We start from the raw sequence: 27,722 nt of genomic DNA on the forward strand, positions 1-27,722 counted from the left end.
TGGTGCAAACAGTTTTAAGTTGTTCTGGGTGAAATAATGTCCCCTTGACTGTCCATTAGAGGGGAATAAAAATTCAGTGGATAGAGGACAAATTCTTAAAGCATAGATTTCTCCTGCTGACTTGATAGCAGTGCTTCTGTCCCATGCTACACACAGATGTACTCAGCTGCTGTTCCTCCTGTTGGGGATGTCTGCAGATGTTGAGACCAAATGCATGGCCAGAACAATGGGGTCTCGGCTTGCTTGTGTGTTGCTACTGTGTGTCTGTTGGCATGTTTGATTTTTCTTTCTTTTTTTTTTTTTTTTTCTAAATCTGGCAAGCAGCTCATATTCTTAGCCAGGGAGGACTGGAGAGACGCTGCTGATGGTTTTTACAGGTGATGACAAGAAAATGTGTGGTGAACTTATCTCGCACATTAGACTCTATTTACTGGCATTTCACCAGCACTCAAATGCGCTCTGCACATATCCTCATTCAGGTATTTTTACTTTCCTCCCTCGCAAAGATGTTTAAGCTGTCAAGACCCCACCTTGACAACAATCAGCTCACAGGGTTGCCGCTAGCAAATGAAACATAAATGTGCAAGCTGGAGCAACTGGCCATGCTGCTCTGTGCTGTTGTGTGAGGGGGGAGGGTGGTGGTGGTGGTGTGGGGTGTGAAGAGATAATGAGAGGTCTGTCTTGATGATGCTGTTTGCGTTTGGTTTTTTTTAACCCTTTTCTATCAGCTTTATCTCCTGGGGGCTAGATCTCTTGAGTCACTGCCAGCAGTGGGCTCTTTTTTTAATTGTGTAAGCTGTTTGAAAAAATAGTGATTTGTGTGCTACTCAGTCCCACGCAAGCCCTGTTCTCCAGCCTGCCGTGGTCCACAGCTGATGCTGTGCTTGTGACTTTCCACGCTGTGGCTGAGCTTGCCACCCTTTGCTGTGAAGGAGGCTCCCGCAAGCCAACTGGGAGCTGCAGCGCACAGCTGCCGTCTGCTGCACAAGGAGAAGTGGGAGATGTGGAGGTGGCAGGGAGAGGCCACAACCAGAAAACCAAGTAATTGTGCTAAAAGTGATAGATTGTGCTCTGTGCTATGTTGCACACCTGTGAGACTGGCCCCAGCTCACCTACAAACTGCCTGACACTTCAGATAGGAACCCTTTATGTGTTAGCTTATGTGATTGTTAACTTGTGGAGGAGGCGGCTCAACTTAACCAATTTTGTTCCTATTGACAAACTCCAGATCCCAACTGCTAAACTCCAGAGGAATTTGGAAAGTCAGACTACAGTGAACACTGCAGTTGCCAAATATTTTGTCCTGCATCATAAAAAAGGAATACATTCCTCTTTTTCAGAGCGCTACAACAGCGAGGGATCGAAGTCCTCCCCAAGTAATGAATGTGAATTGCCTTGGCTAGCCTGTTCCCATGGTAATAAATTGGATCAACACTGCTATCTGCAGTAGATCCCTACGCCTTCAGAGCTGCCCCACAAACCTTTTGTAGTTCCCGACTCCTGCGTCAAACCCTGTACAATCAGTGTTTTCCCAGCAGTGCTACCAGCTCTCACTGCAGGAGCTCGGCCGGGGATGGAGCTCGATAGGGCACGGGGCCCCGCACAAAGTGGGGCTGGGGCTGGGACGGCAGGGGAAATGCCAGGCATGGTTCAGGCTCTTCCATCCTGAGGCCAGAGCACACTCGTGAGGTTATCTGGAACGAGCTGTGTTTTGCTGACCAATGTTTGCATGGCATGAAAACATGCAGTGACATAGCACATGCTGGAGGGCTCAGCGTTGGGGTGCACTGCACTGGATGGCCCTGGCAGCCAGTGTTTTCCTCCTGCAGGGCAACCAGCCAGCCAGGAGCAAGTTAGCATCATCCCATGCCACGGCAGGGCCAGAGCACCAATCTGAGATGCAGCCAGAGCTACCTCTTCCTATAGGGTTACTCCTTCAGCCCTCGCGTCTGAGCTCTCTTCTGCTGCACTGGCTTTTTCTCCAGTCCAGCCTGGCTGCATGGTAGCACAAACAGCCTTTCCCTGGAGAAATGCCCCATGGACAGGAGAGAATTAACCCGCATTAGCAGCAGTGAGGGGAGATCTCACTCCAGCAGGCCAACCCCCCCCCCCCCCTTTCACCTTGAAAAATAAAGCTGCCTGTGTTTAGTATCTGGAGTTGTGCAGGTGTGTGTGCAGGCACGTGCCAGCGGCAGAGGGAGGCCAGGCTTTTCCCAGGGATGACCTGGACAAGGAGTTTGCTGGTTGAGCTATGCCATCCTTGCTTGCCTGCCACTGCCCTTAGAAGGAGCCTGAGGGGATGAGCTAAGTTTAGCTGGGTTGGTAAATTAGTCCCCTCCCCAGCTGTACAAAAAGCTGGACAGTGGGAGGCTTATAATCTTGGTGACAGGTCAGCTTTACCACAGATGATGATTGATTTTTGGGTTATGTTTTGGTTTGGTGGTTTTTTTTGGGGGTTGTTTTTTTTTTTTTCCTTTGCAAGGCAACTGTGCTGTGCTGTGATTTCTCATGAAGGAGAGGAAACACAGTGCACAGTAAAGCATTGCTGAAGATGGCCAGGACTTTCCAGGACAGGCACATCACTCTTTGTAGCTGTTGCAGATGAACCCAGAGAGGTCCCTTATGTGGCTGCAAACCCTTCCGTTTTCCATTTGTTTTAAAGCAAAGATGACAGGATGTTTTAGAAGCCGTTTATTTTTATACCAAAAGAACAGCCAGCATCTTATTCAGGGGTGTAAGCAGAGTAATAACTTCACCACAGACCACTTCTTTGCTCTATGTGGGTGGAGGTGCCACTGCTGGGGTACCACCAGCCCTTCATCCAGTGCACATGGGGCATGTGTCCCCCTCCCCACATCAACCCCAAAGGTGCCCTCCAGCAGCCATGTGTGTCTGGTGGCACTGAGGGCTGGACAAGCCCCACATGGGGCCTTACACAGGGAACTGTCCTAAATGTCTGCAGCCAGAAACAACCATGGCCTGGTCTGCCCTGTGTTGGATGAGGGGGTGCATGGTGGTGAGACCCACCCTCACCAGCCTGCACCCAGACCCAATCCTGTGGTGCCAGGGGGAGAGGAGCTGGCACGGAATGGACAGAGACTGCAGCCACTCAAACTCTTTGCTCCAGGAGTGTCTGGTTTCCAGCAAGCATCAAGCGGACGTTTTTTCATAGAGCTTAGTTTGTGACAGTGGGGACTGGAGTGGCACCAGGACGATATGGTAACGGGAAGCACTGAAGTGCCCGGTCCCATCATCATGGACACTGAGGCAGCTCTTGGCTACCTTGTGCTGGGGACAGGCCACTAGTACCAGCTCTGGTCTGTGGCTTGGCTGTGCCCCCTCGGCCCTTGCTGGGTGCCAGCAGGCAGCTGCTAAGAGCAGCTGGGCAGCACGCGAGACCAGTGTGATTCAACTTTGTAATTCCCTCCCGCTGTTCTCCAGGGTAAACACAGCCACGCACTGGGCACCTCTCCTGCTGCCCTGGGAACCCCGGTCCAGTGCAGAGGGATACCAGGAGAAAGCAGACACATCTGCCTTGTGGATTCACCCCGTTTATTGAATGCAAACAGAAGGCAAATAACTGGGACACAGAAGAGTTGTAATCTGACTTTGGCCTCTGATTTTCCTGTGCAATTGACAGCACAAAGGCGGGGAAAAAAATAAATTCTGTGTATTAAAAAAAACCCCAAACAGTGAAAGAGGAGACAAAAAGAATGTTGAACAATTAGTGACATCTCATGTGAACAGATGGAGGCTTAATAACGGCAAGGAAAACCAAAGCCGTGCCTAGCATTCCTTATTGCAAACAAGATTCAGCAGGGGGGCAAGGACGATGCTTTCCAAGGAAAAGCAGCAGAGGAGAAACCATCCACACTGGCTTTGTGAGCAGCGCGATTTACTTCGGGAAGACAGTGACCACCTCGTAGCCCTCTGGGGGGATCACCCGTTCCCGTGCATGCTTCTCGCAGTAGATTTGGTCTTCCACGAAGAAGTGTCCTTTCTGCTTGAGGTTGGTGCCGCAGTCGCTGCACACGTAGCACTCGGGATGACGCTGCTTGTCCCGGATCTTCACAAACACCCCTCTGGGGAAGGAACCAGCACTCCTCAGCGCCAGGCGCCCACCACTGCCTCCCTCCTCCCCGGCCACCTCCCGCCCAGCCCAGACCCACACCAGTGCTGAAGGTGGACAATTTGCTCTTGCCCCTGACAAGTCAAAGTATATGCTCTACCTCTGGTCAGGCAGATGTTAACAGCACTTTTAGAACCCAACGTGTGCTGGCACGGGAGGCTTCTGGAAAGTGTTTCCTAGCACTGGCCTGCCTAACTTTTATAGGAACAGTCCTGGCACCTGTGGTGGCAAGAATCACTGTGATGGCATCTTTAGCTGATGGCTGGAGACAGCCCAACAGCTTTCAAACGGCCAGGGTCAAATAGCAGGCATCAGCTTGACCATCTGGTTGAGCAAAATCCAGATCCAAAATGACCAGATTGCAGAACACATCCAGAAAAGACCGCCTGCCACCAGCCAAGGGGGTGCAGGCTGCACAGCTCGCCCCTGCCCTTTCGTTAGCAACTGACGTGCCTGCTACGTGTGGCAGAAGCACAGAGACCAAATCCTGGTTCTGATCTCAGCCGCTGCTGCTCAGGCGCTGTAGTGAACGGACCTAGGCAAATGTGGGCCAGCTCTTACTGGAAAATTTCACAGCTTAACCCCGCAGATGATGAGGAAAACTACATAGCAACTCGTTAGCTACCACCAGCAGCAACACAACAATTTGCCAGGAGTATAATTTTGTTCCAGCAGCCATCTACATTTTCCGTAATTGATTAGTTTTTAGTGCTATTCATAGCCTTATACTTTCTCTCCAGATCTACCCAGCTGGTAGAATAATTGTAGGATTTCTCTCTGATTCATATTTTACAGAGTATGGCTTTTCTCTGTAATGACTCTGCCGGTCCTTGGTGCTCCAGACATGCCAGGACCATACAATCAGAGCATAGTGGGTATCAGCACCAACCTGATAGCTTGTGGTGGGCAGCATGAGTGACATTTGAATTATTCCATGATGATGCAGGTGAGCTTCCAGCACTCGACCACTGGAGTCAGCTGTTAAGCTAAGGGGGTTGTAAGGAAATTAACACTAAGGAGAAAATGAGGGTAAAAGAATCTGTGGTCGAGAAACTAAATGGTGAATCAAAGACATAGGTTGGGTGCCTGTGCTGTCCCACTTACGGTCAATAGCTCTGTATGGAACCCATGCCCGTGCTGTGCTCGAAGTCGGACATATATACACACAGACATCAAAAATTATGTCTGCACAAACACAGCAGAGGTGTGTAGTCCTACAGCAGATCGGGGAGCAGAACGCAGCCCTCCCTGACAACATTGCCTCTGACCACCAGGGCAAGTCCCCACTCCATGGCTGGAAGCACCAATACATGAAAAGCATTAAATACACGGGCCCTGAACAGAAAGGTCGTTTGGTTTCTGGATGCTATAAACACATTTCAGGTAGGAAACAAAACCCTACGGCAACAACTGTCTCGAGGTTTGTCTCACAGGGACTTCCTTTGGTTTCCATTAATACAGACCTGTAGAGGGAACCCCAGCTCCTGCCTCACTGTGGGGAACTGCAAAGTTAGCACTATCAAAGCTGGTGAGAATAAACATGCCTTGAGCCGGCGCCTGGGTGCACTGGATGTGGGTAGGTGAAGTGTTTCAGGTGCAGTGCCTCAGCACCTCACACAGGCACGGGATGCTCGGCCACGGCCAGCAATCCCAGGGGCAGGCTTACTTACACAATGCCAGATCCACACTTCTCGCACATGGGCAGCTTCTGGGCATTCCCAATCGATGCGGCCACCTTTGTGGTGGGGGCTTTGACGCTCCTAAATCCAGATGGTTTGGTAGGGTCTCCTGAGGGTGGAAGGAGAGTGCTTCAGAGCATGTGAGATGCGTGGCTCTAGGCTCTTCCTCCCAAGCAGATGCTCTGCGAGGGAGGGGTGATGTTCTTTAACCCCAGCTCTGAGGCAGGGGTTCATGCATGGAATGTGGGCAGGGATTTAGGGGTGTGTGGGGAGGAGGGAAAGAAGGGACACAGCTGAACCTGGCCCTGGAAATTCGAGAGCCTGAGTTTGTGGGCATCTTAAAAGCCCATCAGACTTCAGCTAATGTGTCTCGCATGCACAGATGCACAAAGCAAAGCAAAGCCTCAGCCCCCAGCCTTGGCAGCACTGGAGTCTGCCTGCCGTGTCCTGATCACACACGCAGGGTCAAGCTGATTGCCAGATTTGGGCTCTGAAAGAGGAGGTGGGTCTCCTGGCAGACTAGGGATGACTGTCAAAAGTACTTTTCCAGTCTGCTGTCTGGCGTATGGTGGGGCTGGCCGCCCCAAGACTCCTGGAAGTTAACACACTCTTTGTTCTTGCCAGGCTCTGGGACCCTGAGAATAACCTTGCGCTCTGCTGCTGAGTAGCATGCTTCAGGTGTCTCCCTAGTGCAACCTCTCTGGGGCAGGGATGTCCTGCAGGTCCTTTGCAGGAGACATCTGCTGACCTGGATGCCTACAACAGCAGTGGATCCTAGATGCAGGACACGAGGCAAGCCTTTAAATATCTGCAGTGAAAAAGGAGCCTCTTACAAAATGACACCGTTGATGTGACTAGTCTTATCTATATGTCTTTTACAAGAGGTTCAACACCAGGCAACAAGGGAAGGAGGGCTGCAGAGACTCCCATGGTGTTTCACCAGACACAGAGGGGGTCAACAGGCACCTCAGACTGAGAGGGACACTGATAAAACCCTTTTGACTAGTGTCAAACTGCAATGTTTTTTCCTGGTATAAGGGGAGGAAAAAACCCTCCAAAGACACACCCTGGTGACCAGCAAGGTCAGGGACATGTCACAGCCCAGGGCAGCATCACTGAGAAGAGCTGAAGGAAAAAGGGGGGAACTGCCCTTTGCACCTCCCTGTCACCACTGCTCACCCCTGGAGCAGGTGACACTGTGCTGCTTTGACTCTGGGGCAGCCTTCAGCTCAGAGGTTTGCATCCAGCTGCGTGCAGAGATGCTGGTCCAGAGGTGCAAGTGCCCTGGGGGGGGCTGCAGCCCATGCGCCCTCCAAACACAGCAGGAAGCACCTGGCCTGTGCCAGAGTTACTGCAAGTGACCCTTGCTGGGACGGAAGCAGCAGCAACCGCATTTTCAGGCGCTTCCCTATCACCTCTGCTCACTCCCTCTGCCTCAAACAGCACTCTGCTCATATCAACCACACTGACAGCATGTTTTTAAATGTCTCTAAAGGGATCACCTTAATCAAATACCCACAGGAAACATGACTTGTTCCATCCTGTGAAACACTCTCCACCTACGAGTGCAGGGTCAGGTCTAAACACAGACCAGCCATGGTGCTTCCATGCACTGGTGCCCACACGCAGCCCCCGTGTCCGGGGCAGACTCTCAGCTGGTGTAAGGCAGCACAGCCGATACAGTCAGTGATGCCCTGAGGGAAGCGTCCCAGTCGGGGAGATGGCTCGCTGCTGCAACCTACAAGCCGTCGCCTGAAGACAGGCTGGGAGAAGCAGCCAGCGAATATGCTATTTATCACCTCGGACATGATCTGACTCAGCAGCGGGGGTGTTTGAGCCTGGCCGAGCGGCATGGCAGGCAGGGGGACTGTCTCCTGGGGGACAGACATTCCTTTGGGGCTGTGTAATCCTGCTCCGCATGGGTGATTATCAGCTCACGGTGGAGCAATGCCAAAGCCTATCCTGGCCTGTGATCGGGCAGGCAAACCTTGTGCCAGAGAATCCCAATAATGCTGCAAATCTTCAAAGAAAGATAAAATAGAGAGGCTTTTGCTTCTTATCTTCTTCAGCACTACTAAGCACAGGGGAGGACCTTGGACGCGTGAGAAGTCCCGGCTACTCCAGTCCCTTCCATGCAGGAGCTGAACCCTGAAGGGCAAGTTGCAAACACTCAACATTTAAAAGATGCGTGCAGGTAGGTATTTTAACAGCATACTAAAGTCTCTGAGATCTTAGTTTCTTTCTTCCTATTGTTTCCTTATTTCCTTCATTTTGCTCCTTCCTGACAGATCCCTCAGACCTACCAGCACTTGGCTGATCTGTTTCCCTTTGTGGCAAATATCTCAGCACCAGGCTTTTGTTGGATGAAATTGAACGTACCACTGCCAAGCTAATAACTCAATAGACAAAATCTCAGCTGGCCTAAGGAAAAGTCATTCTTGGAATTCTTTTCCTATTTATTTGTTTATTTTATTTTATTTGAGAGGAGAAGAGAGTATGATTTGGCCCCCATCTAAGTGAATTAGGTTTTTTATCTTAAAGTCTATATCCTTGAATTGCACAAGTCCGGATGTCAGATCAAGAACACCAAGCAGAGTGAAGTTTCAGAGATTAAAAGCTATGAACTGCTTGCTCTAACCCAGCTTCCAGATTTTTACATTCGGCTGCAGAAGTGGATCCTTTTTCTTGTGTAGAGGGATGGAGATTGGAAGCTTTAGGACTCACTGAAGAGCCCTGTCCTGTGGTACCATTCAAAGTCTTGAATCTAAGACAGTCTTTAATCAGTCAGTATTATCTTAAAGGGAGAAAAGTTTAAAAAGTAAAGAAGAGTTTTTGCAACTTTTAAAATTCCTTCTTGATAATTAAATGTTGTAGGGATTTATTTCTTGAGCACTCGATGAGTAAGCAATGATATGGGCCCATAGACATGAAACTAATCAAGGAGAGGAAATTTAGAAGTTAAAAGTTAGTAAAAGGGTCTGTTTCTGTGGAAACCATCTACACACGCTACCTTGAAGAATCACCAGCTAAGGATGGAAAGTAAAGTTTTAGATGTTACTCTTAAACATCACATACAGCCCAAGGAATGGCAAAAGGGAAGAGCACACTCAGATTAGGTGTGCAGTGAGTGCTCACCTTTCTCTTCTGACTCCAAAATCTCTTGCAACACGAGGAAGGAAGCAGATTGTCTGGGTGGCTCATTCGACTCTTGATTCTCCTGGAGCATCTTGTAAACCTCAGATTCTCTGTCTATGACAATGCCACCTGGGGGCTGGTTATGCTGATCTAGACTGAGGAAGGAACCACGAACACGTTTGTTAAATTGCTGAAAACTAAAGCCAGTCCCTCTAGCAAAATTTTCACAATATATCACATGACTGAAGAATGAACGTGCAAAACAAACGCACAACAGGACGCCATAAAACATGGAGGTGCTGGATGTGCTCGCACAAGACAGCTGCAGCCTGGGTGGGATCAGCATACTGGGCTACCTGCATATGCCACTGTCAACAGGTTCTCACCGATCACCTCTGGCCAGTCTTCAAGTGTTCTCCCTGCTTCACAGTTACTATATACTCCAGAAACTAAAACTTTCTCCCCAGGAAATCACTGCTCTGTTAATAGGAAAATAAAGAACTTGTGTGCTGGGATGGGAATCCCACATGTGAGCTGTGCCATCTATGCATGTTCCTTGCATGCATAAACTACCTTAGATTGCTACCTTACACCTCTGTGAATGTCAAATTAAGTCAAGTCTATTCCATTAAAAAGAAATCTTTGCCAGTACACTATGAATTGGTCCTAAAGGCTGCCTTCACAAAGTAACAGCTGTAGGATCTAACTAAATATCCTCTGATTGGCAATAATTTAATCTGGTTTTCAAGTGAGTGTTATTATTTCCATTTTATAGGTGGAGAGTCTGAGCCACAGCCCATTTACAGCATTTAACTAAGGTTAATGAAAAAGTCAAGGGCAGAAGAGATTTCTGCCTAAGACTAAGCCCTCCTTTCAGCTGCCTCCTGAGGCACTGCCGCAGCCATTCATGTCATAAGCAACTTGCACCCTCAGCCTAGAGCCTGAGGTGCTGCAGGGGCAGCCTTTCATGGTGCAGGGTGGCTGAAAGGGTGGTCATTGTGCCACTGGAAGGGTCTTTAGGGAAAAAAAACAGAGGCTGGAGGCAGTACTTAGGATGCTCTCCACATCCAGTTTATCCAGGATAAACTACAGGCTTAAAACTGCAGGAAGATATTCAGAATATCCCTTGGGAAAAGCTTTCCAACAGACAGACACCGAAATACCAGAGGAGATATTGCCGTGGACAGGTAAGCAACCTCCATACTAAAGGATTTAAAAAGAGTCCAGACAAATACCCACTGGGAATGATTTCAATCAATGGTTTAAATTGACCAAATGCTGGGCTAGGGGATGGACTAAATGACACAGGAGGTTCTGTGGCTGGAAAAATGAGACAACTGACAAGTCTCCTCTGACAGCTCAATTACATAATGCAGTCTTATAAATGTAAATGGTCTATTAGGTTTCACCGTCCCTGCACCCTGTGATCGCCTGAAAAATACATAAACATCCTGAAGTTCAGACTAAATTGCAGGGGGAAATCTTTTTCTTGATGAGGAAACTGCATACTTTCCATGCCAATATGCAGCTGAGTCATCTGGGAGTTACTCTACATAATAAACTCCTCAAGCATCAGAGGTAAAATCATTGCACGTGTTATAAAATGCTATTTCCATAAAAAGAATTTCATAAAATGTTTCCATCTTTAGTAATTTTCAGTGGAGCAGGAAGCACATTAGACTTGCAAGCAGTTGAACCCTTGAAGTCTGAATCTCATTTACTGAAGCCTCTCACGCAAAATAAAATAATGACGTGCCTTCTATTACACAGAAAATGTTCCAGGTTATCCCAAATGAATCCATGATCCACATTACATTCATCCTATGCAAACTCATATACTGCCACCGCTCCATCCACCCATAAAAACATTAGGCAAGAAGCCTGTCATTGCAGTTTGCATACTAAGAATGTTTCACTAACATGCGTTCAAAAAGCAAAGGCTAAATCACCTTAAAGAGCCCTAGAGTCAAACAAAGCCATCACATTTCAACCATGCATCGTGACAGTGCGCAAAACATACAGATTAGCTCTGCCAGGTATGCACCCTATAGATATACTTGCATATACAAGACTTCCGAAAGACTATAAAAACCCCCAAATCCTAGAAATCGTACCAGCAGAGTGAAATACCTCAACTTGTCAGGGCAGAAGGGTATGCTGCTTAAAATAAATAAAATAACCCATCAAAAAGCACATGCATCTTCTGAACGGGCAAGGCCACAGGCCCAGGAGTTGTGCCTGCAGGATAACGAGTCTCTGTATGTCGGCTGATTTATGGCACCTCCCGTTACACAGGTACTTTATCTGCAGCAGTCACCAGCAACTGGTGTCCTTTTTCCATGCATGGAGTTCCCTGATGCAGAAACTTTGTAGGGGACAACTCCAACAACCTTTACTGGATTTTGGATTCACACAACCATTACTGGATTTCACTGCTTCTACCATGGGCAACTTGCAACACTGACTGAATAACACTGGATCACTGAGCTTTGAAAATTGGCAAGAAGATGGTAATAAAAACCATAAAGACGCAGCCTTGCACAGTGCCTACAGAAAAGCACAGCTTATTCTTTACCAACGTCATTTTTACTCTTTTATGCTAGCGCGTTTTGTAAAGTTTACAAGGATCTCAATGCTGGGCTAGAGGAAGGCCTAGTACTTGGAGCGGTCGCTTTTGCAATGAAACAACCGCTGATGCCTGGGGCTCCTTTGGGAGCGTTATCAGCTGTCCGGCCCAGCACAGCCAGCCAGCAGAGTGTGACCTCCTGGCGTGCACGGTATGGACTACAAGCCAGGGCAGGGACTTACAGCAAGTAACTGGACCGAGTAACAAGGCAAGAGTAAATCCAGAGCCTCCCATTATCTCTTGGCTGCTGGCACATGGCAAAGCTTGGCTGTGTGGATCCATGGGTGAGGGCGCCAGCTTTTCTGCTTTGAAGCACGCGGTTCTCAACCCAGGAGGGGGCTGTGAGCAGCTGAGGAGCTATGAGATCTGCTTGTACCCTTTCACTCTGTCCCACAGAGGCCATGGTCCTGACCACCTCCCTGACCCACAGGTCGTGCAGCTGCTCGGTCACGTAGCGGGGTAACTCTGCTGAAGGTTTGCATCTTCTGAACAAATTCAGCCTTGATTAGAGCCCTCCTGCGAGATGGCTAAACGTGCTTTCCGCTTCACCCATCTTGATACTGAAGTTGTCCCTGTAAACCCCTGTGGGCAGTCATTTAGAGGCACGGGCCAGCTGGTTCCCAACTGCCACAAAGCAAACATCAAAGGCATCCAGGCCTCGTGATGCTGAGGCTCTCTGCAGGTCCTGCAGACCTCAGAGCATATCAAGCATCCTCTGCTCCTACAGGCAAAGAGGCAGCCCCAAGAGCAGCAACCTGTGCAGACAAGTGGGCAGGGGTGGGAACACAGACTGGGTCCTCCACGTGCCTTGTGCCTGCCCAGGCTGCTCCCATCTCATGAGTGTTATCAGCCAAAGACGAAGACCCATGGGGACCTGCTTCAGCCTGAAATGAAACCCACCCAGCGTACGCCCATGGACCAGCCTACAACCAGCAAAAGAAAAGCACAATGACACGTGCAGCAGCACCTTCCAGTCGCAAACCACAACAGTTGTTTTGGCACAGGAGAAACAGCAGGTTTCAGGACAAAGCACTCTCCTGCCCCCAGCAAATCCATCTGCTGCAGGTGGCTCCTCCAGGAAAGCCACCTTATGCTTCCAAGGCCCTGCTGCATGGGTGCGCAGGGGGCAATGGACACACTGACAGACCGAAATCATGACTTGGTGCTTCCCGTGGCGTTGGACACAGACACAATGCAGAGAAAGCTCCTGTGAAGAGTCATGCACTAATGTCAGAAAGGTGAAATGTAAATGCTGTTTTGTTGTGACCGGCCAACGCCGTGAGCCACAGGCAGGGACGAGGCACTCGTGGACACCGAGATGCAGATGAACAGATGCACTGAGCCGTCTGCAGAGGCAGCTGGCAGGTTACCTGGGGAAATCGGGGCTAACGGAAGAGATCTGTCCCTGCAGGGAATCCATGATGTTGCTCTGTGAATAGAGCTGCAGGGGAGAATTGAACTGCACATGCAGCACTTTGAGTCCCGGCACCTCCACTTCCACGGGGCTGTTGGGGCAGACCTGGGCTGCGTGCTTCAGCTGCTCGGGCCCCACTCGGACCTGGCTGGGGACGGAGGAGGTGCTGTGCCTCCGCTGCGGCAGCTTGGAGGTCTGCGCCTGCAGAGGGTTATAGACGGAGGCGATGGGAGCCTGCATCGGGCTCGTCGGCGATGGGCGGCTACGGGCCCACGTGTTCACACGGGCAATTTGAGTTGCGTTTGTTTGGGGGTTCATTTGGGTTTTACATTGTGGAATTGAGGCAAAAATGCAGAGGAAGAAGAAAGGAAAGAAGGAAGAAATTAATGAAGGGCTAAACCAGATACTCCAAGCGATACAAGCACTTGCAGAATACTGTCTGTTCCTTGTGCCGGAGGGACACACCACTGAATACATGACTTAACATTAAAGGCTTCTAGCTAATGCTGTGGATCTGGTCTCAAGCTCCAGGTGTGTCCACACAAAAACTAAAATGCAGTCACTCTACTCATGAGCAAATTCAGGGGTTGTGAAAGCAACAAAGACATGGCAGCCGGGGTTTCCCTATGAACTAGCTACTGGAGCACACAGTCATGGTCCCACTGTCCAGCCAAGGAATGCCACCTTCACTGCTGCCCTTCCCAAAGCTAGGCTGGGAGCCCTACCGAGGGGCAATCACACCTCCAATCCTAAAACACATGTGCTCAGCAGCAGGACTTCTTCCTGCCCTCCCTGCCAGCTTTGGGACACCAAGCCCAGTAGAGAGGGTTGCTGCTCTTTCTGTCTGTACCACAGCCCTGTGCATTTACACCACACACCCTCTAAGGATGGACCCGGCACCAGGTCCCCTTGTCATGTCACATGTGCAGTGGCAGGATCAGGCTACCAGGTTCAGACAGTCTGTGTGTCTGCTGGGTGCAGAACGGAGATGCAGAAAAATGTCAGGTAAACCCATGGCAAGGTTTACCATGTACAAATAACTCATCAAACCAGACGTGCTGGAAATTAAAGGCAACTAGAAGGTTGTGTGAAGGGAGAACCTACACAACCTGTCCTTGTGTACCAGGAGACCACAGTTGGTTTTTAATGGCAAGGTGAAGCCCTTGGCTCTCACTGAAATCCAGCAGCTATTTATTTGCTTTTGATGACTCTGTAAACAAAAGTGTATTAGCACTGAAGGTCTCATTCACAGGCCACCCCAGCACTCCTTTGCAACTTGCTGTGGTCCAGCAAGGGAAAGATGATAGAGATGCCACGTACGCCACACGCGGCATGGCTGGCAATGGACCTTCCTGCTAGGAGGAGCACAGTGAGCCATAGCACTAGAAGAAACTCATCTCTTTGCTGATCCCTGCGAAAAAAAGGGATCACCCACAAATTTCCAGGCAAATACACCTGGCTTCCAGGTAGTACTCTCACCTGGAGGGGACTCCAGACTAGACCAGAGATGGTATTAGACTGCCAAATGGTCCCATCAGGTTAACACAGAGCCAGATTTCCCTTGTCCATGCTCTGCCTTTGCTCAGCCCCTGAATGAGGCTGCTGAGGTCTACCAGAAGCAAATTAGGAACAAATATCTGTCACCCTGTCTGCCAGCTGCAGCTCCGTAACTCTGCCTAGAAGGGCCCGTGCTGCAGACCAGGCTGCCAGTGCAAGAAGCTGGTGTCAGTCAGGGGCAAGTTTTCAGGCTTGTGGTAACCCACAATCTCAGGTCTTGGAGCCCTGCAAAAGCAGAGGCTGAAGTTACATTTGTCTCCCCATTCACAAGTCAGGAACTTAGTCAAGTACCACCTAAAGCATTGGTCTTGCAGCTTTTGTTGTAAAAGTGGCCAAAGTCTTCCAGGCAGTCTGCTACCACTACATAGAGACTTAGGAAAGTTAAGGAACTTGACCAACAGAGCCAGAGAGATTTCAGAAAGCTCCTGGTTTATTGCTTCCAATGAAAAAAGAGGAACTTTGGACTTCTGGGAAAAGATGCAACCACAAAAATCAATAGGTCCATTTAAGGTTGGGACCCTTTCCAATCCCATATATAAGATCGCTCACACAGGTATGAATGTTTCAGCTACTTTTTAAAACTCCCATGAAAAACAAGGTTCAATAATAAAAAATAGAATGATTCAAACTTAGGCAGAGCCTGTCCATGAATTCCAGGCCAGTCGGGAACCGGGATGCGTATGTTTCCTGCGCTAGCCGGTCCCCTTCCTGCCCAGCATTGCCCACAAAGCCAGCCCAAAACGCTAACTAACAAAGTGCTCGTAAGAAGCTATCAGGCACCTGTTCAGACCAGCGGGCTGGTATGTCATGCTGAACGCACGCGGAAACTGCGTCGGTCTCTGCTAAACAAAGAAACACAACAGCATTAATTTCATTTCTGCATCTCAGGGAACAGTTCCCGCTCCTCCGAGCTCTGCCCCTGGGAACCACAGCCACGCTCACGCCTCTGCTTCTTCCCTTGTCCTGAAAGAGAGCTTCTCCAGGTTAACAAACGGGTACCCTCACAGTGAGCTCACGTCTCCTGGAGCCTTCTCCTGCGGGCCCGGGCAGGGAGGGAGAGGCGAGGAAGATACTTACGGCTTGGTAGGCTCCGGGGCCCCAGGTGATGTCTTTGACTCCACCGCACTGTTGAAGGTCTGGATGTTCTCAGAGGAGTAGAGGCCTGCTGGGCTGTTGTACTGAGCAGTGATCACTCTGGGGGCAGAAGCGGTGGCAGCAGTGAAGGGCACCGCGCTCCGGTTGTGTGCACTTCCTATGTGCCTTATTTCCTGCATGCAAAGGAGCAAAGGCAAAACATCAGAAGTGCTCAGGCATGCAGGTGGGATGCGATGGGGCAGCCCGGAGTGAGCAGCCACTTTGCGTGTGGTGTCAGCTGAGGAGCACGTAACCACGACCACCAAAGGTGGCGAGCATCCTCCACATGTCACGAGGGCCCCTGGCCCTGTCCTGGATGGCTTCAGGCTGACCTCCAGGACATTTCAGAGTTGACGTGCTGGGAAGATAAGAGCTCAGAAACACTGCCAGAGCTATTAGCTCAAGCTGCCACACACCTGGGAGCTCGTGATTTTAAGCATTCCTTGCAATTCCTGAAAGCAGGGCTGATTTCTATGGAAAAGTGAAGATGAGGGACAGAAAGAGGAGCACTCTTCAATGACATCTGAAAGTTTGGCTTTCGTTAGGTAAGGGCAACCCAAAAAGAAGGGGTTTGTCATTATCACAAATGCTCTGGAGCATGTCTGCTCCTTCAGCTAAGACCAGAGTTCACAGCTGTCTTTGGTGAACAACTTTGGACTTTCCGGACAAGAAATTCCCACAGTAAAGGTGGGAAGGTGACCCTTGTTAATACTAAAGACTGTCCACAGACAGCGGCAGCTAAATGCCAGAGACCTCTTCAGTGCCAAAAATATGAGATATCACCCAGACGTTATGGGTTTGCTGCAAACTGAAGGCTTCCAGAGGTATTAGTCAATACATAGAAACACTGGTTACAATTTAATAAGAAAGGGGCCAAATCCAAGTTAAATAAGACATGAAGTAAGTCTCCTCTGAATCACAGGCAGTGCTAACAAAAATAGGGAAATTTCTAAGCCCCATCACTAGTTCAGCAGGCTGGGAATTAGCAGCTTTGGGGCAGAGGTAACAACATCCAGGGCTTATTTCTCCCCAAAGAAGACGCTTGACCAAAGCAAGAAGTGGGCACAACAGGGCCTCACTAGAGCAGGCAGCAGAAAGGACTAACATTCACAGAGGTGGCTGAAATATCCAGTGCGAAAAGACAGCACCAAAATGTGCATTTTGAAATGTTTCAGCCAGCTGTAGAGATTGGGAATGGCTTCACTACAGGGCTAACGCCCAATGGCACAGGATGAAACAGGGCCCTTCTTAATATGCTGGGCCAATGGTTCCCAGCTCTAATTAACACAACCGGTTCCCCCTCCCACTCCATACAGGCGCTGACTTCTACAGCAACGAAGTGAGCCTTTACTACCCTTTGAACATCTCACGACATTTGTTTGATAGAGCTATAGTTACAGGATAAACACTCACTAGAAACAAGGATGACTAAATCCCCCTACAAATTTTTCTTTAAATCACTTCTATGTCCCCATATTTCCTTAGGCACTTGGCTAGCATTCCCAGACTGACAGATGGGAGTCATCTCGCTTCATGGCACTCAAACGCTATTTATGGCATCAAGCACAGCATAAGATCCCTCAGTGAAGAGCGGCATGGATCCAAATGCACTCATGAGTTACAAGTCATCTGAAATCAGTGGCGTAGCTCAAGACGTTCAGGTGTGGGGTGGCGGGACTGCTCTCCCACGGCTTTCTGGCCAATGTGTGTGGAAGTCAGCCATGAAGCTTTCCCACACACCAAAGGAAAAAAGACCCTGGAGTAATTAGCTAATCTTCCTTTGTTACAATCTCATTCAAAGCATGTAACAGTGCTCATAAAAATAGTCTTTCCCATGGCAGAAACTGTGCATTTTAGCAAAAAAAAAAATCATTACTTCAGCCTGTATATCACACCATGGGGAAAAGTATCAGTGATCTTATATCAGTATTAAATACACGTTAGCCCACCATTTGGAGGCCGCAAGTAGGAGAGGGTTTCAGACATGTATATAAATAGTTGGTTTAATGAAAGACAGAGGCAGAAGTTTTAGGCTAAAGGGGTTATACTGTTACGTCAAGTTAGTTCAAAGTTTAAATCATATCATAATCTGTATTGAGGAAACATTTAAGTATTAACCAAGAATTAGAAAAAGAGAAGTAATTCAGGGCATTTTAAAAAAAAATCTGGTTTCCTAAGTAAGGCGTCTCAATTACATACGCCACAAGCACATGGACACATTCCCACCCCCACCAAAGACTTTTGAATCTGTCAGCCAAGCCTAAATCAGTTTGACAGTGATGGAGGCCTCAAGGATGTTTAAGCTCCTACAAGTATTCAGAAAAAAGACAGACAGATGGAAGAAAGGGTGAAATCACATTAGTGCCTCAACTCCAAGAAGAACTGCAACACGCTCTCAGGCACAGAATCCACATAGGACATTCTGGACCGCTTTTGGCCATCAGGTAGGTTTTCTGCTGTGTAATAACATCCAAGACCATAAATTAAGCTTTCAAAAGTGTCAGGACATCTGTAGTAGCTTTCATGTGGATAAAGTCCACTGACTATAAGGGAGTTTATAACAGGTTAAATAGAGATATCGGTGCAGAAGGTGGTGTCTGAAGATTAGATTAGGAAAATCCCATCTGGAGAACAGCATAGAAGGTATATAACTTGAAAGTCTACAGACAAGTATTGTAAGAGCAGTAACATTACAAAGGGCATTTGGATAATTCAAGTTCTCCAGCACTTCCGGCCATGCCGTGCTGCTCTTTCTGCTCGAGCTGTAGAAGGAATTTGCAAAGAACAAGTGCTTTCATGTTGCAAACTCAAGATCAAATGACAGCATGTTCTCACTGTCAAATATATTTACCCAGAACTGCCAATCTAGACCCTGTGTTGGGCAGCAGTTTTATTAAAGCCCCAGCTCCTGGACTTCTGTGTTTATGTGAGAGTTTCTGACTTAAGATTGGAAAAAAAAAAAAAAATCATAAATGTGACACTCCCAAAAACCTGTCCACCAGCAGGCAAATGAAAAATGTTAGCACAAAAACACTGCTATACTGTCTGCATGAGCAGGGGAAGTGTCTGGTTTATGCAGTTGAGATGCTTGGGGTTTGCAGCATCTCCAAGGCTGTGGTGGTCCCAGGACCAACATAAGGAAAAGGGGGCAAGCAGCTTTAAACAGCAACCCTGGCTGGCACACGGACTGCAAGAGCAGTGAGCAATGGGCTGTTTGCAAAGGAAGAGCCGTCAGTCTGACACAAGGACACACTCTTACCCAGACAGAGCATGACCCATTCTTTCTTCATCATTAGTACAGAGGAGCGTGACTAATATTAGATCTTTTTGGAGACATCTTCTGTTGGCATCTGCAGGCAGATCCAGAAGCGCTTGCCTCACCCTTCCTGCAAGCCATGGCGCTGCCTCAGTCCCCCGACGCCAGCCCTGTCTGCAGTGGGCGGCAGTCAGCAGCGAGCAGGGTTAATGGCAGCAGTTACCTCAGCCTCAAGCTGGGGTATGGAAGCTTCCAAGCCTCTGGGTAGGCTACTCAAGAGCAATATTTTACCACCATAAACTGATACTGTGATAGTTAAAACACTTTGTCTGCACAGATACCAGCTTCCTTTCTTTGCTGAGGTATGTCTTCAGAGGGGTTGGCAGAGTGTCCAGCCCAAGCTAAAATGGATTAGCAACTGCACAAACTTCTCTGCCAGGGTGCTGCTTCTGAACTCAGAGAGGTCTCCTCTTACCTCACTTTCAAAATGAAGTGGACTTTCGAGGAGGAAAACAGACACATAACATGAGGATGCTGTAAACCAGATGACAGTGACTGAGCACAAAGAGGATTGCTGCAGTTCCACTAATCCACTTCAAGTTTATAGAGTTCAATGGACTGATCTTCCAAAAGTCCCCTGTCGGGCAGAAGCTGACTTCCAACAGGATCAGGGCCACTCAGGGAGCCACTGCCAGAGGAGCCATTCCTCCAACAGCCTCCTCCCTACCCGAAAATACCTCCTCTATATGAATAAGCTCCAAGAGGCTTTGGAGTATGATCGTACATGCTCCCGAGTCCTCCAGGCACTAGTGCAAATCTCCCCATCCCAGGGAAAAAGCTACTTCCTAATCCCAAGGACACACAAGGTTCATAGGACCCCAGTATCAGGTCGAAAACACAGGTCTCCTGCCAGTTGGGTTTTCTGGGCGCTGGCCATTGGTGGCAGTAGTCCTCTCCGGGGGTAGATGGGGACGCTGCTGTGTGCTGCAGGCACTGCACAGTGGCCCTTCCAGCTGGGTGCCAAGGGGCTTCTGCTGTCATCCAGGCCCTCCCGGCAGGGAGCCACCAGCCGCAGCCATGGTGCCAGGCTGTGGGGACAGGGAAAAATGTCCCTGCGCCGGGGCAGGAAACGGATCAGCATTTCCTACCGCACCGGCTGCAGGCTGCGTCATGGGGAATTATCTGGGAAAACAATGGCCTCTTCCTCCCTTTCGTCCTGCTCACACCAGGCCATGTTCGGCAATGCTGAAGCCCAGCCTGTGAAATCCCCACGGCTGCGTCAGCAATCAGCCCCCATGCCTGGTGCCAGCCAGCGGTTCGCCATGTAGGCTGCTTCCTCCTCACCATGCACCAGAGATGGACGTGGTGACCACCATGGGACCGCTTTGTCTCGAGAATCGGGGCACCAGACTCACGGGAAATTCCCATCTGTCAGCAAGGCAGACAGATGGACAGACAGCCCAGGATGAGCCACCTCCATCAGCTGAGCTGGGGCACAGCCCAGGCACCAGGGCCATAAAGATATCCGTATGCCTCCACAGTCCCGGGTGTCCTCAGGCAGGTTGGGGACAGTCTGGGGTGAGGGTGGGCTCTTCTGTCCCATTTGCCACATGGTGATGTGGCCAAGACCATCCTGGCTGCACTGACCTCACCGCCACCAGAAACAGGAAAAACCTGGAGGCTTTTTGAACTTGCTAAATGTCCTGGTTTGAGGTAAAACAGAACCAACAGAACAAAACTAAATGAAGACATGAGGGGTTGGGCACTCCTCTCCCTGAAATGGGGTTTTCCTCACCCTGCCCTGAAGATAGCCAGCAGGGCTGGGGCCTCACAGGCACCGGCTACTGTCCCCCTCCCCTGCCTGCCCCTTCCCAGGCCACCTCCCCACAGCCCCCAGAGGAAAGGGAGGTCCAGTGTGAGGTGGGGGTGGGCTGCTTGAAGCCACCAAAAGAACTCAGGTGCAGAGTGGTGATTTCAAGACTGCAGGGAATTCATAAGGCTCCAGCCCTGAGAGTCAGGGGAGTCACAACTTCATGGTAGAAATAAAAAAAAAAATTAGCAGCCAGGCTCTGCAGTTGGATGGAGAAGCGAAAGCCCCCACAGGCCCCCCCACGCAGCCGAGGGAGACAGCAAAACCTGCTGCCCCACTAGGCCCCAGAGACACGGGATGTTTTTGTGCCCCCAGTCAGAGCCCAGGGGCTCGGGGTGGGCGATCCTGGATTGCACACCTCGAGAGCCACGCCAAGAGGAAACAAGATTAAATGTTTCTCAGCATAAATGTTTACTCAGCTCTAAGAAAATGGGCCCCTGACCAAACCTCGGTGAACGAGAGCACTCTGGTCCTGCAGGCGGGGAAGGAGAGTGGAGTCTGGCAGCCAAACTCCTCTCCGGCCCCATCCTCGCCCTTGCGAAGCCGCCCAGGGAGCTGAGGCCATGCTCGTGCCCAGCCGGTGTGCCGGGGGGGAGGCTGCGCACGCCAAACATGCGGCAATAGCTCAGAAGAGGACATTTTCATGGCAAACTCTACCCCATGCTATGCTTCATCAGCTGCGATCACAAGTATTAAAAAGTGCCTTCGCTTTCACCTCTCCCTCTGTTATTGTTTGGGGTTTTTCAGCTATGGAAAGATCTTTTGCAATGCTTTGAAATCCGATTAGAAATTAGGAAGGGTTTGGGGTTTTGTTATTGTAGGGGGGTAAAACAACAAGGCTGGCTTCCCACATCCTCTCCCTCCGCGTCCCCAACACATTCCACATCCATGCAGTAACGCCTTTTAACCAAAACCAGCAGGTCGCGATATGCCAGCACGGTTCCCTCGTCTGAAACGCAATGTTGTTACTTTATATACCTATTGCTTCATGCATTGCCCACACATGCATGGCCTTATCAAAGGCCAAGCCAGCCACACACCCAGTTTCTATAGCCCCTGCCTTCTCCGTATCCAGGGAGATAAAATACACAAGATGGAAACAATGACATCACTCCGTGCAGACGAGGAGGACAGGGCAGGCACTCTCAAGAAACCTTGGGAAGACAGAAGTGGCTGTCTGTCATTGTCATCCCACAAATAACGTGATTCACCTCCAGCGCTCCTCCAGCTGCATGTCTGGAGGTTATTTCTCACTTAAAACAAACAAACAAAACATCCTCACATTTGAAAGCCCATATCTTCTGTGGTTAAAAAGAGCTGATCTGTCCATCTCAACCACGACTTTTCACTGACATTCTTGAGGGGTGACGTTAATACTTGTCCCTTGCTGCAAATGGGGTATGTGGCCTTCAGGCAGCTGGACAAGCTTTTTTGGAGGCAGTCCTGGTGTTGACCGCCCTCGAAGCTCGTCTCTTCCAGCTCACGTCCTACATGAGCTCACCCAGCTCAGAGACCTAGGCCCCGTTGACCTCAGTGTCCTACAAATACAGGGGAAAAACAACCCAGACAAACCTTCTCCCACAGAGCCCAGGTCTGACAAGACATGGCACAGTCTGAGGGATAAAGAGTTTTATTGTTCACTTTACCAAGGGGCAATACAGCCACGCTTAATGCCTGGTCCAGCATCACCAGAAAGCCTGGCAGAGTCCAAAAGTTACGCTGCTCTCTGGTCAGTGTTATAAGCATTAAAATTACCTTAGTCACCAAGTAACTTGTTCTCTCTTGCTGTGCTCACTTTTCCTCAAGAAACATTAAGCAGAAGGGAGAGGCAGACATGTTATTTTAATCTTTCCCACTGCGGTTAGGAAAAGCTCTTGATGGGAAAATGACACTGAGTGATCGCCCTCAGGATCTGGGTGAGAAGTGCAAGTGAAATAATTGAGTAAATATACTAAGACAACTCTGTCATTTCCTTCCCCTAATGTTGCCATGGTCACACCCAAAACAAAGCTGGCTCAGCCGCTGAGCCATCACCACCGATAAGCTGCTGCACCTTTTGATGAAATGTGATTTTGTCATCACTCTTGCCTCAGTTCAAATTAATTTAGAAGGATAAAGATAATGATAATGAAATAAGAGTAAGGCTGTAGCTCTTTCATGGGCAAAGGTCAGCTTAGACAATGAAGTCAGTTTTGGGATTGAGGACTTCGGGGAATGCATGGGAGGTTGTGGAATGCCTTTTTATTTTCCAAAGGCACATAAAAGTATCTTGAACTTGCATTCCAAGTAAGGGAAAATACTTCCACAGGACAATGCAGCATCTCACCAAATATCAGCCTCCAAAAGGACTACAGAAGTAAACAAATAGTTTATTTCAAATGGGGTAAAAAAATGCGTAAACAGTGATCTTAAAATAAGTAGCTAGTCATACAGTTCTTGAGACAAACTGAAAATTAACTTATTTCGCAAGATCTTTTGCAAAGATCTAATTATTTAACTGCATCAATAAAATGGGAAGAGGAAAAGAAGGTAGACAAGTGCTGTGAGAACTTTCAGTTGAGATATTGAAGGTAGGCGAGGCAACATCAAACTACCTAATTTTAAGAACTGTGGAAACTTATTTGAATAATTGCAGTCCAATTTCTACAGCAAAAGTTTTAAAGCATTTTTTTTTGAGCCCGAAATAAGTCTACTCGCATGTATGATTATATTTCCGCATCAAAAGGGCTGTGAGCAAAACCAGTGAGAAACATCTTCAGAGGACCCTGGATCAGGTCTTAAATGAACCACTTGGACTCAGTATGTCCTGTTTTCTTTGGTAAGTGAATTAATAAACGTTCTGCATGAGACTGCTGCCAAGGAAAGCAAATATATTGTTTTCACTGGCGAGTGAACTAAAAAAACCTGAACAGCTCAGACAGGGCCGCCTTCGAAGAGTGGGCTCTACTCACAACTTCTACCAACCCTGTTATAAAAATGAGATCAGCATCGCTATGATATAATTCATAGCAGTTTGCCATGCTAGTATATATACGCACAGCATCTTCTGCACTCTGCTGCTGCTGATTTGTAGCAGGCCTGGCTGAAAGCTATGGTGATGCTGCAAAGACACAGCCCCGGAGTGACCCAGCTGACGGCGTGCCATGGCTCTGGCAGGAGTCACCGCGCTCCGCTGACTTCATGCTCCAAGCTGACAGACCTTGCCACAAACCTTACTTGATGCAGTCAGCTACTGAAAAAGGAAATGAGTGTGTATTTAAAAAAAAAAAAACCAACAACAAAAAAAAACCCAAACCAAAAAAAAAAAAAACCAAAAAAAACCAAAACACCACAACCAAACCTTAAAACTTGATGGTGTTCATGACACTTTTCTTTGGCACAGCGGACTAGGATGTTCAGGCACTGTTAAGCAGGAAGAGTAAGTGGGAGCTTGTGGTTTGGAGACACGATACTCCTTCCCTCATGCTGCTGAATTCCTCTGTTGGAGTATGCAGCAGGCAAAGCCCTTTAAAGGAAAGCCCTGTGCTCTCAACAACAGCAAGCCCCACTCATGTAGGCAACTGCAAATGACTGAATTGACTTCATTTTAGGGAAGGGAAGAAGAAAGGCAAGACTTCTCTGAGAGCCTTCCTTTTACACCAGGAAATAAAACTCTTCTAGTATCAGCCATCACAAGGGGTCAAAGCCTAGTTTTCAGGCAACAGTTGGTTCCTAGTGCTGGATTAAGACAAGGGTCACTGTACAGAGATAAGTTTGTTATAGGAACCTCTCTGCAGTCAGTTTCTCACCAAATTTTCCTGCTGAAGTCAGTTACAGGTTGGTATCAACAAATTCAGTTGTGCCACGCTTACAAACTGGCAGCATCGGGATATCTATATGATGGCCAGAGCTAGGACCAGGATTAGGACTAAGGTTACAGTTTAGAAGCGAATGTGCTCCACTGCCAGGATTATTGCCAAATCCTGCATAGTCTGACCTTCATGATGCCCTTTACTTGCACTTTAGAAAGTGGGGCATGACTTGTAAGTCAAAGACTAGAGTTACGGTTAGTCCCTCTCACCCATGTTTCTTACAGAGCTTCAGTAGGCTCCCAGAAACGCTGCAGGGCTGTCTCACGTACAAACACCCCACCCGGAGGGCAGCGGACTACAGGAGAGCCATTGATTAGGGTTAAAACTGCCATAGCAAATGAGTTTAAGTAAGAGGTGGCATCAGTTAATTAAAATAGCTTGTGTTTAGTACTTGACTAGCAGTGGATATCTATCCAGTGACCCAGGTCGAACTGGGGGGGAAAGCGTGGTGGTGCAGCTAGTGACAGGGGGCTGCAGCAGCAGGTTTCTCGCTGCAGTTAACTACGCTTAGTGAGCTACGTTAAACTCCTGCCTGGCATGTGTAGTGCCCTATGTTTAATTCTGGGGCATTTAGCTGAATTATCGTTAATGGCTGGGTTAGAGACTTGATCTCCAGGTTCGGGTCTCCTGCCGAATTAAATGATAGCCCTCTGCAGCCTTGCAGCAAAGCCTCAGTGCAGGCTCTGCCCACCTCCTTTGGCAAGAGATAGCCCCCAAGTCTCAAGGTTTGCAGCAGAACATCTCCAGGAGCTTGGGCAGCAGAAGACAGCCTAGATCTCAGCTCAACGGTGTCACTGGCAGGTGTCACAGCATGGCCCAATCCCAACCTAAGTCCAAATGCCTCAGTGTCCCACTGTGACTTGGCTGAGTTATGAAATACCTGGAGAATGCCGCACCACGCTCTTGAGCCAAGCAACACACAGCAGCTTGGCGTGAGAGGGAGCATGGACAGATCCCAGGCCAAGGTCTGGGCAGGGTGTTGCTGCATATGTGCTACTTTAGGTTCAGGTCCTTTCCAACCCAAACAAGCATATTAGCACTTAATTAATTGCAGAGTCAAACTAGTTTTATTTCTACCGATTTTGCTAGAAAGACTCACGCAGGATGTGCGCTCGGGCCAGAATCTATGTCACTGCCCTTGTGAAAACCTGGAGATATGCCACTGACTTTAGTGCAGTTATTGTAGATTTGTGCAGCACAATCCTCTAAACCTAGCCCAGGCAATGCCCTCACACAGGTCACTTATTACTACGTTTACTTGACAGAGGCAGCAGACCGATGAAGCAAGGCTGCCAAAGGGTTACAAAACCAACCTCTTAGAGGCTGCAAGATCTGCCCCACAGATAAAAACATAAAAGCCTGGTGTGTTTCTCTTCCACTTTCTTCACAGCTAGACTGCTAGTAAGAACCTGCTAGTAAGAGGAAAATACAAAACAACAAAAAAAAAAACCAGCAGAAAACACTAAGAATGAATCATTTTCATCCCCTCTTATCTATGAAAATCAACACCCTTAGCAACAGCAGCGATAATTTATTGAGCCACACCTCTACAGTGCCTTCTGTGCCCCATGGTAGGTGCGAGCATGCAGATGGCAGGAGACAACGCCTCTGAACCAAGCAGCTTACCCTTGGCAAGGTATCCGACTAGCTCTCCACAGCAGCAGGCTTCCGACCACGAGGGAGGGAGTCTGTCTCTGAAGGTCTCCGAGGGCCGTGTCATTTCTAGGAGGTATGGGGCACGTGCTATCCCCAGTGCGACCAACGGAGTGACACACGCTCAGTTCCTCGGAGCATCAGGCCAGAAAACGCTCTGAAGTAGGATAGGAGTAAGCTGGAAGAGGAGCATGCAGATGCTCCATTACTTACCTGCGGCTGAGAGGCCAGGTTCATCTTATAAGGATGTGTCTTTCCCTCCTCATTTACAAGTGGAGACCAGACTTTTGACTCCGTTCTGCAACATACAGATTTTTTTAATAGTTAATCCACTTTCATCACTGAGCATCATTACTGTTATTAAAAGACTTGAAGTTCATCAGCTGAAAACATTTCCCCAGTCTTTTGTATACAGCACTATCCACATCAGGAGGAATCTAGACAGCCTCATTTTAGGCATGTAACTTGAATGACTTAGTTATATTGTATAAGGTCCTTGGAGAAAGACAGGATCTCAGCAGTGACTGTCCTGGCTTATCCTTTGGAACTCCACTAGCAACACAGCAAGCATAGGCTCCAACACAGGCAGTAGACTTGGGGGTAACCCAAACAGCAGAAGCTGGAGATATCCCATAGATGCAGATCCTTTAATTAAGTGGGACAAGTCAAATTACTGTGTTTCAGCTTTTATGGGTAGAGCCAGGAAGAGGAACGATTCTTGTCTGTATTGACTATACAGAGAGCGTTTTGTTCTTGATGTTGTGCCTTGGATAAGCTAGAAATATTTTTTGTTTTGGGTCTCCAGAACTTTATTCTTATTTATACAGTGGTATCCATGCTGAACAGAGGCTTTTGGAAATTATGAAAAAAAAAAATGGGTCCAAGTCTGCAACGGAACTAAGAACTGAGATGACATAACGTGTCCAAGAGAAAGTCTGCATAACCTTTGCTGGCCTGTGGTCTGACCAAATTCCTAACAGCAGCCTGAAACACAAGTCAAGATCTGCAACCAAAACCAACCGCTTTTACCACCATCATTCTGGAGTTTTGCTATGTCCTAAAGAACAACAGACAAACAAGCGGTGAGGAAGTAGAGTGCTCAGATTTGCTTGAGAGACTTTGTGGGAAACATGCTACCTACATTTCTCAGAAGTACAGACAGTAGTTAGCATCTCAGGTGGACTAAACAACGTCACTTTTCCCAAACGTTTTAATAGTAGGGAATGAGTAGCTGCAGTACTGCTGAATGAAATTTGTTGTTCAATGCTAAACATTGCATAATGCGGCAACCAGATGGTTGATAAACTCTTAGGATGAGTTTTGAAAACCATGTCCTGTTTTGACAGGAGCCCTTTGTAGAATCTGCAACTGTAGATAAATGTACTTCCCAGATATTTGTGGGTCGGGGACCAGCTACA

The 27,722-nt window shown here is 48.5% G+C and overlaps 1 protein-coding gene across 6 annotated transcripts in view; it reads right to left on the bottom strand.

Moving 5' to 3' along the window:
- Positions 1-2,266: 2,266 nt before the first annotated feature.
- Positions 2,267-27,722, bottom strand: part of PDLIM1 (PDZ and LIM domain 1) — a 46,098-nt gene continuing 20,642 nt past the window's right edge. The window contains exons 3-8 of one of the 6 annotated variants that reach the window (XM_082486091.1): positions 26,518-26,602; positions 15,321-15,382; positions 12,940-13,245; positions 8,944-9,098; positions 5,800-5,917; positions 2,267-4,082 (exon numbers count right to left, since the gene is read on the bottom strand). In XM_082486091.1, coding sequence (XP_082342217.1) covers positions 3,896-4,082; positions 5,800-5,917; positions 8,944-9,098; positions 12,940-13,245; positions 15,321-15,382; positions 26,518-26,602 — 913 coding nt within the window. In that variant the 3' untranslated portion in view covers positions 2,267-3,895. Of the gene's footprint in view, positions 4,083-5,799; positions 5,918-8,943; positions 9,099-12,939; positions 13,308-15,320; positions 15,383-15,617; positions 15,809-26,517; positions 26,603-27,722 lie in introns of those variants that run through there. The other 5 variants (XM_082486095.1, XM_082486094.1, XM_082486092.1 and 2 more) reach the window with 5 other exon arrangements.

This window comes from Vanellus vanellus, assembly GCF_965231255.1.
Source record: "Vanellus vanellus genome assembly, chromosome: 7".
Lineage (NCBI taxonomy): Eukaryota > Metazoa > Chordata > Aves > Charadriiformes > Charadriidae > Vanellus > Vanellus vanellus.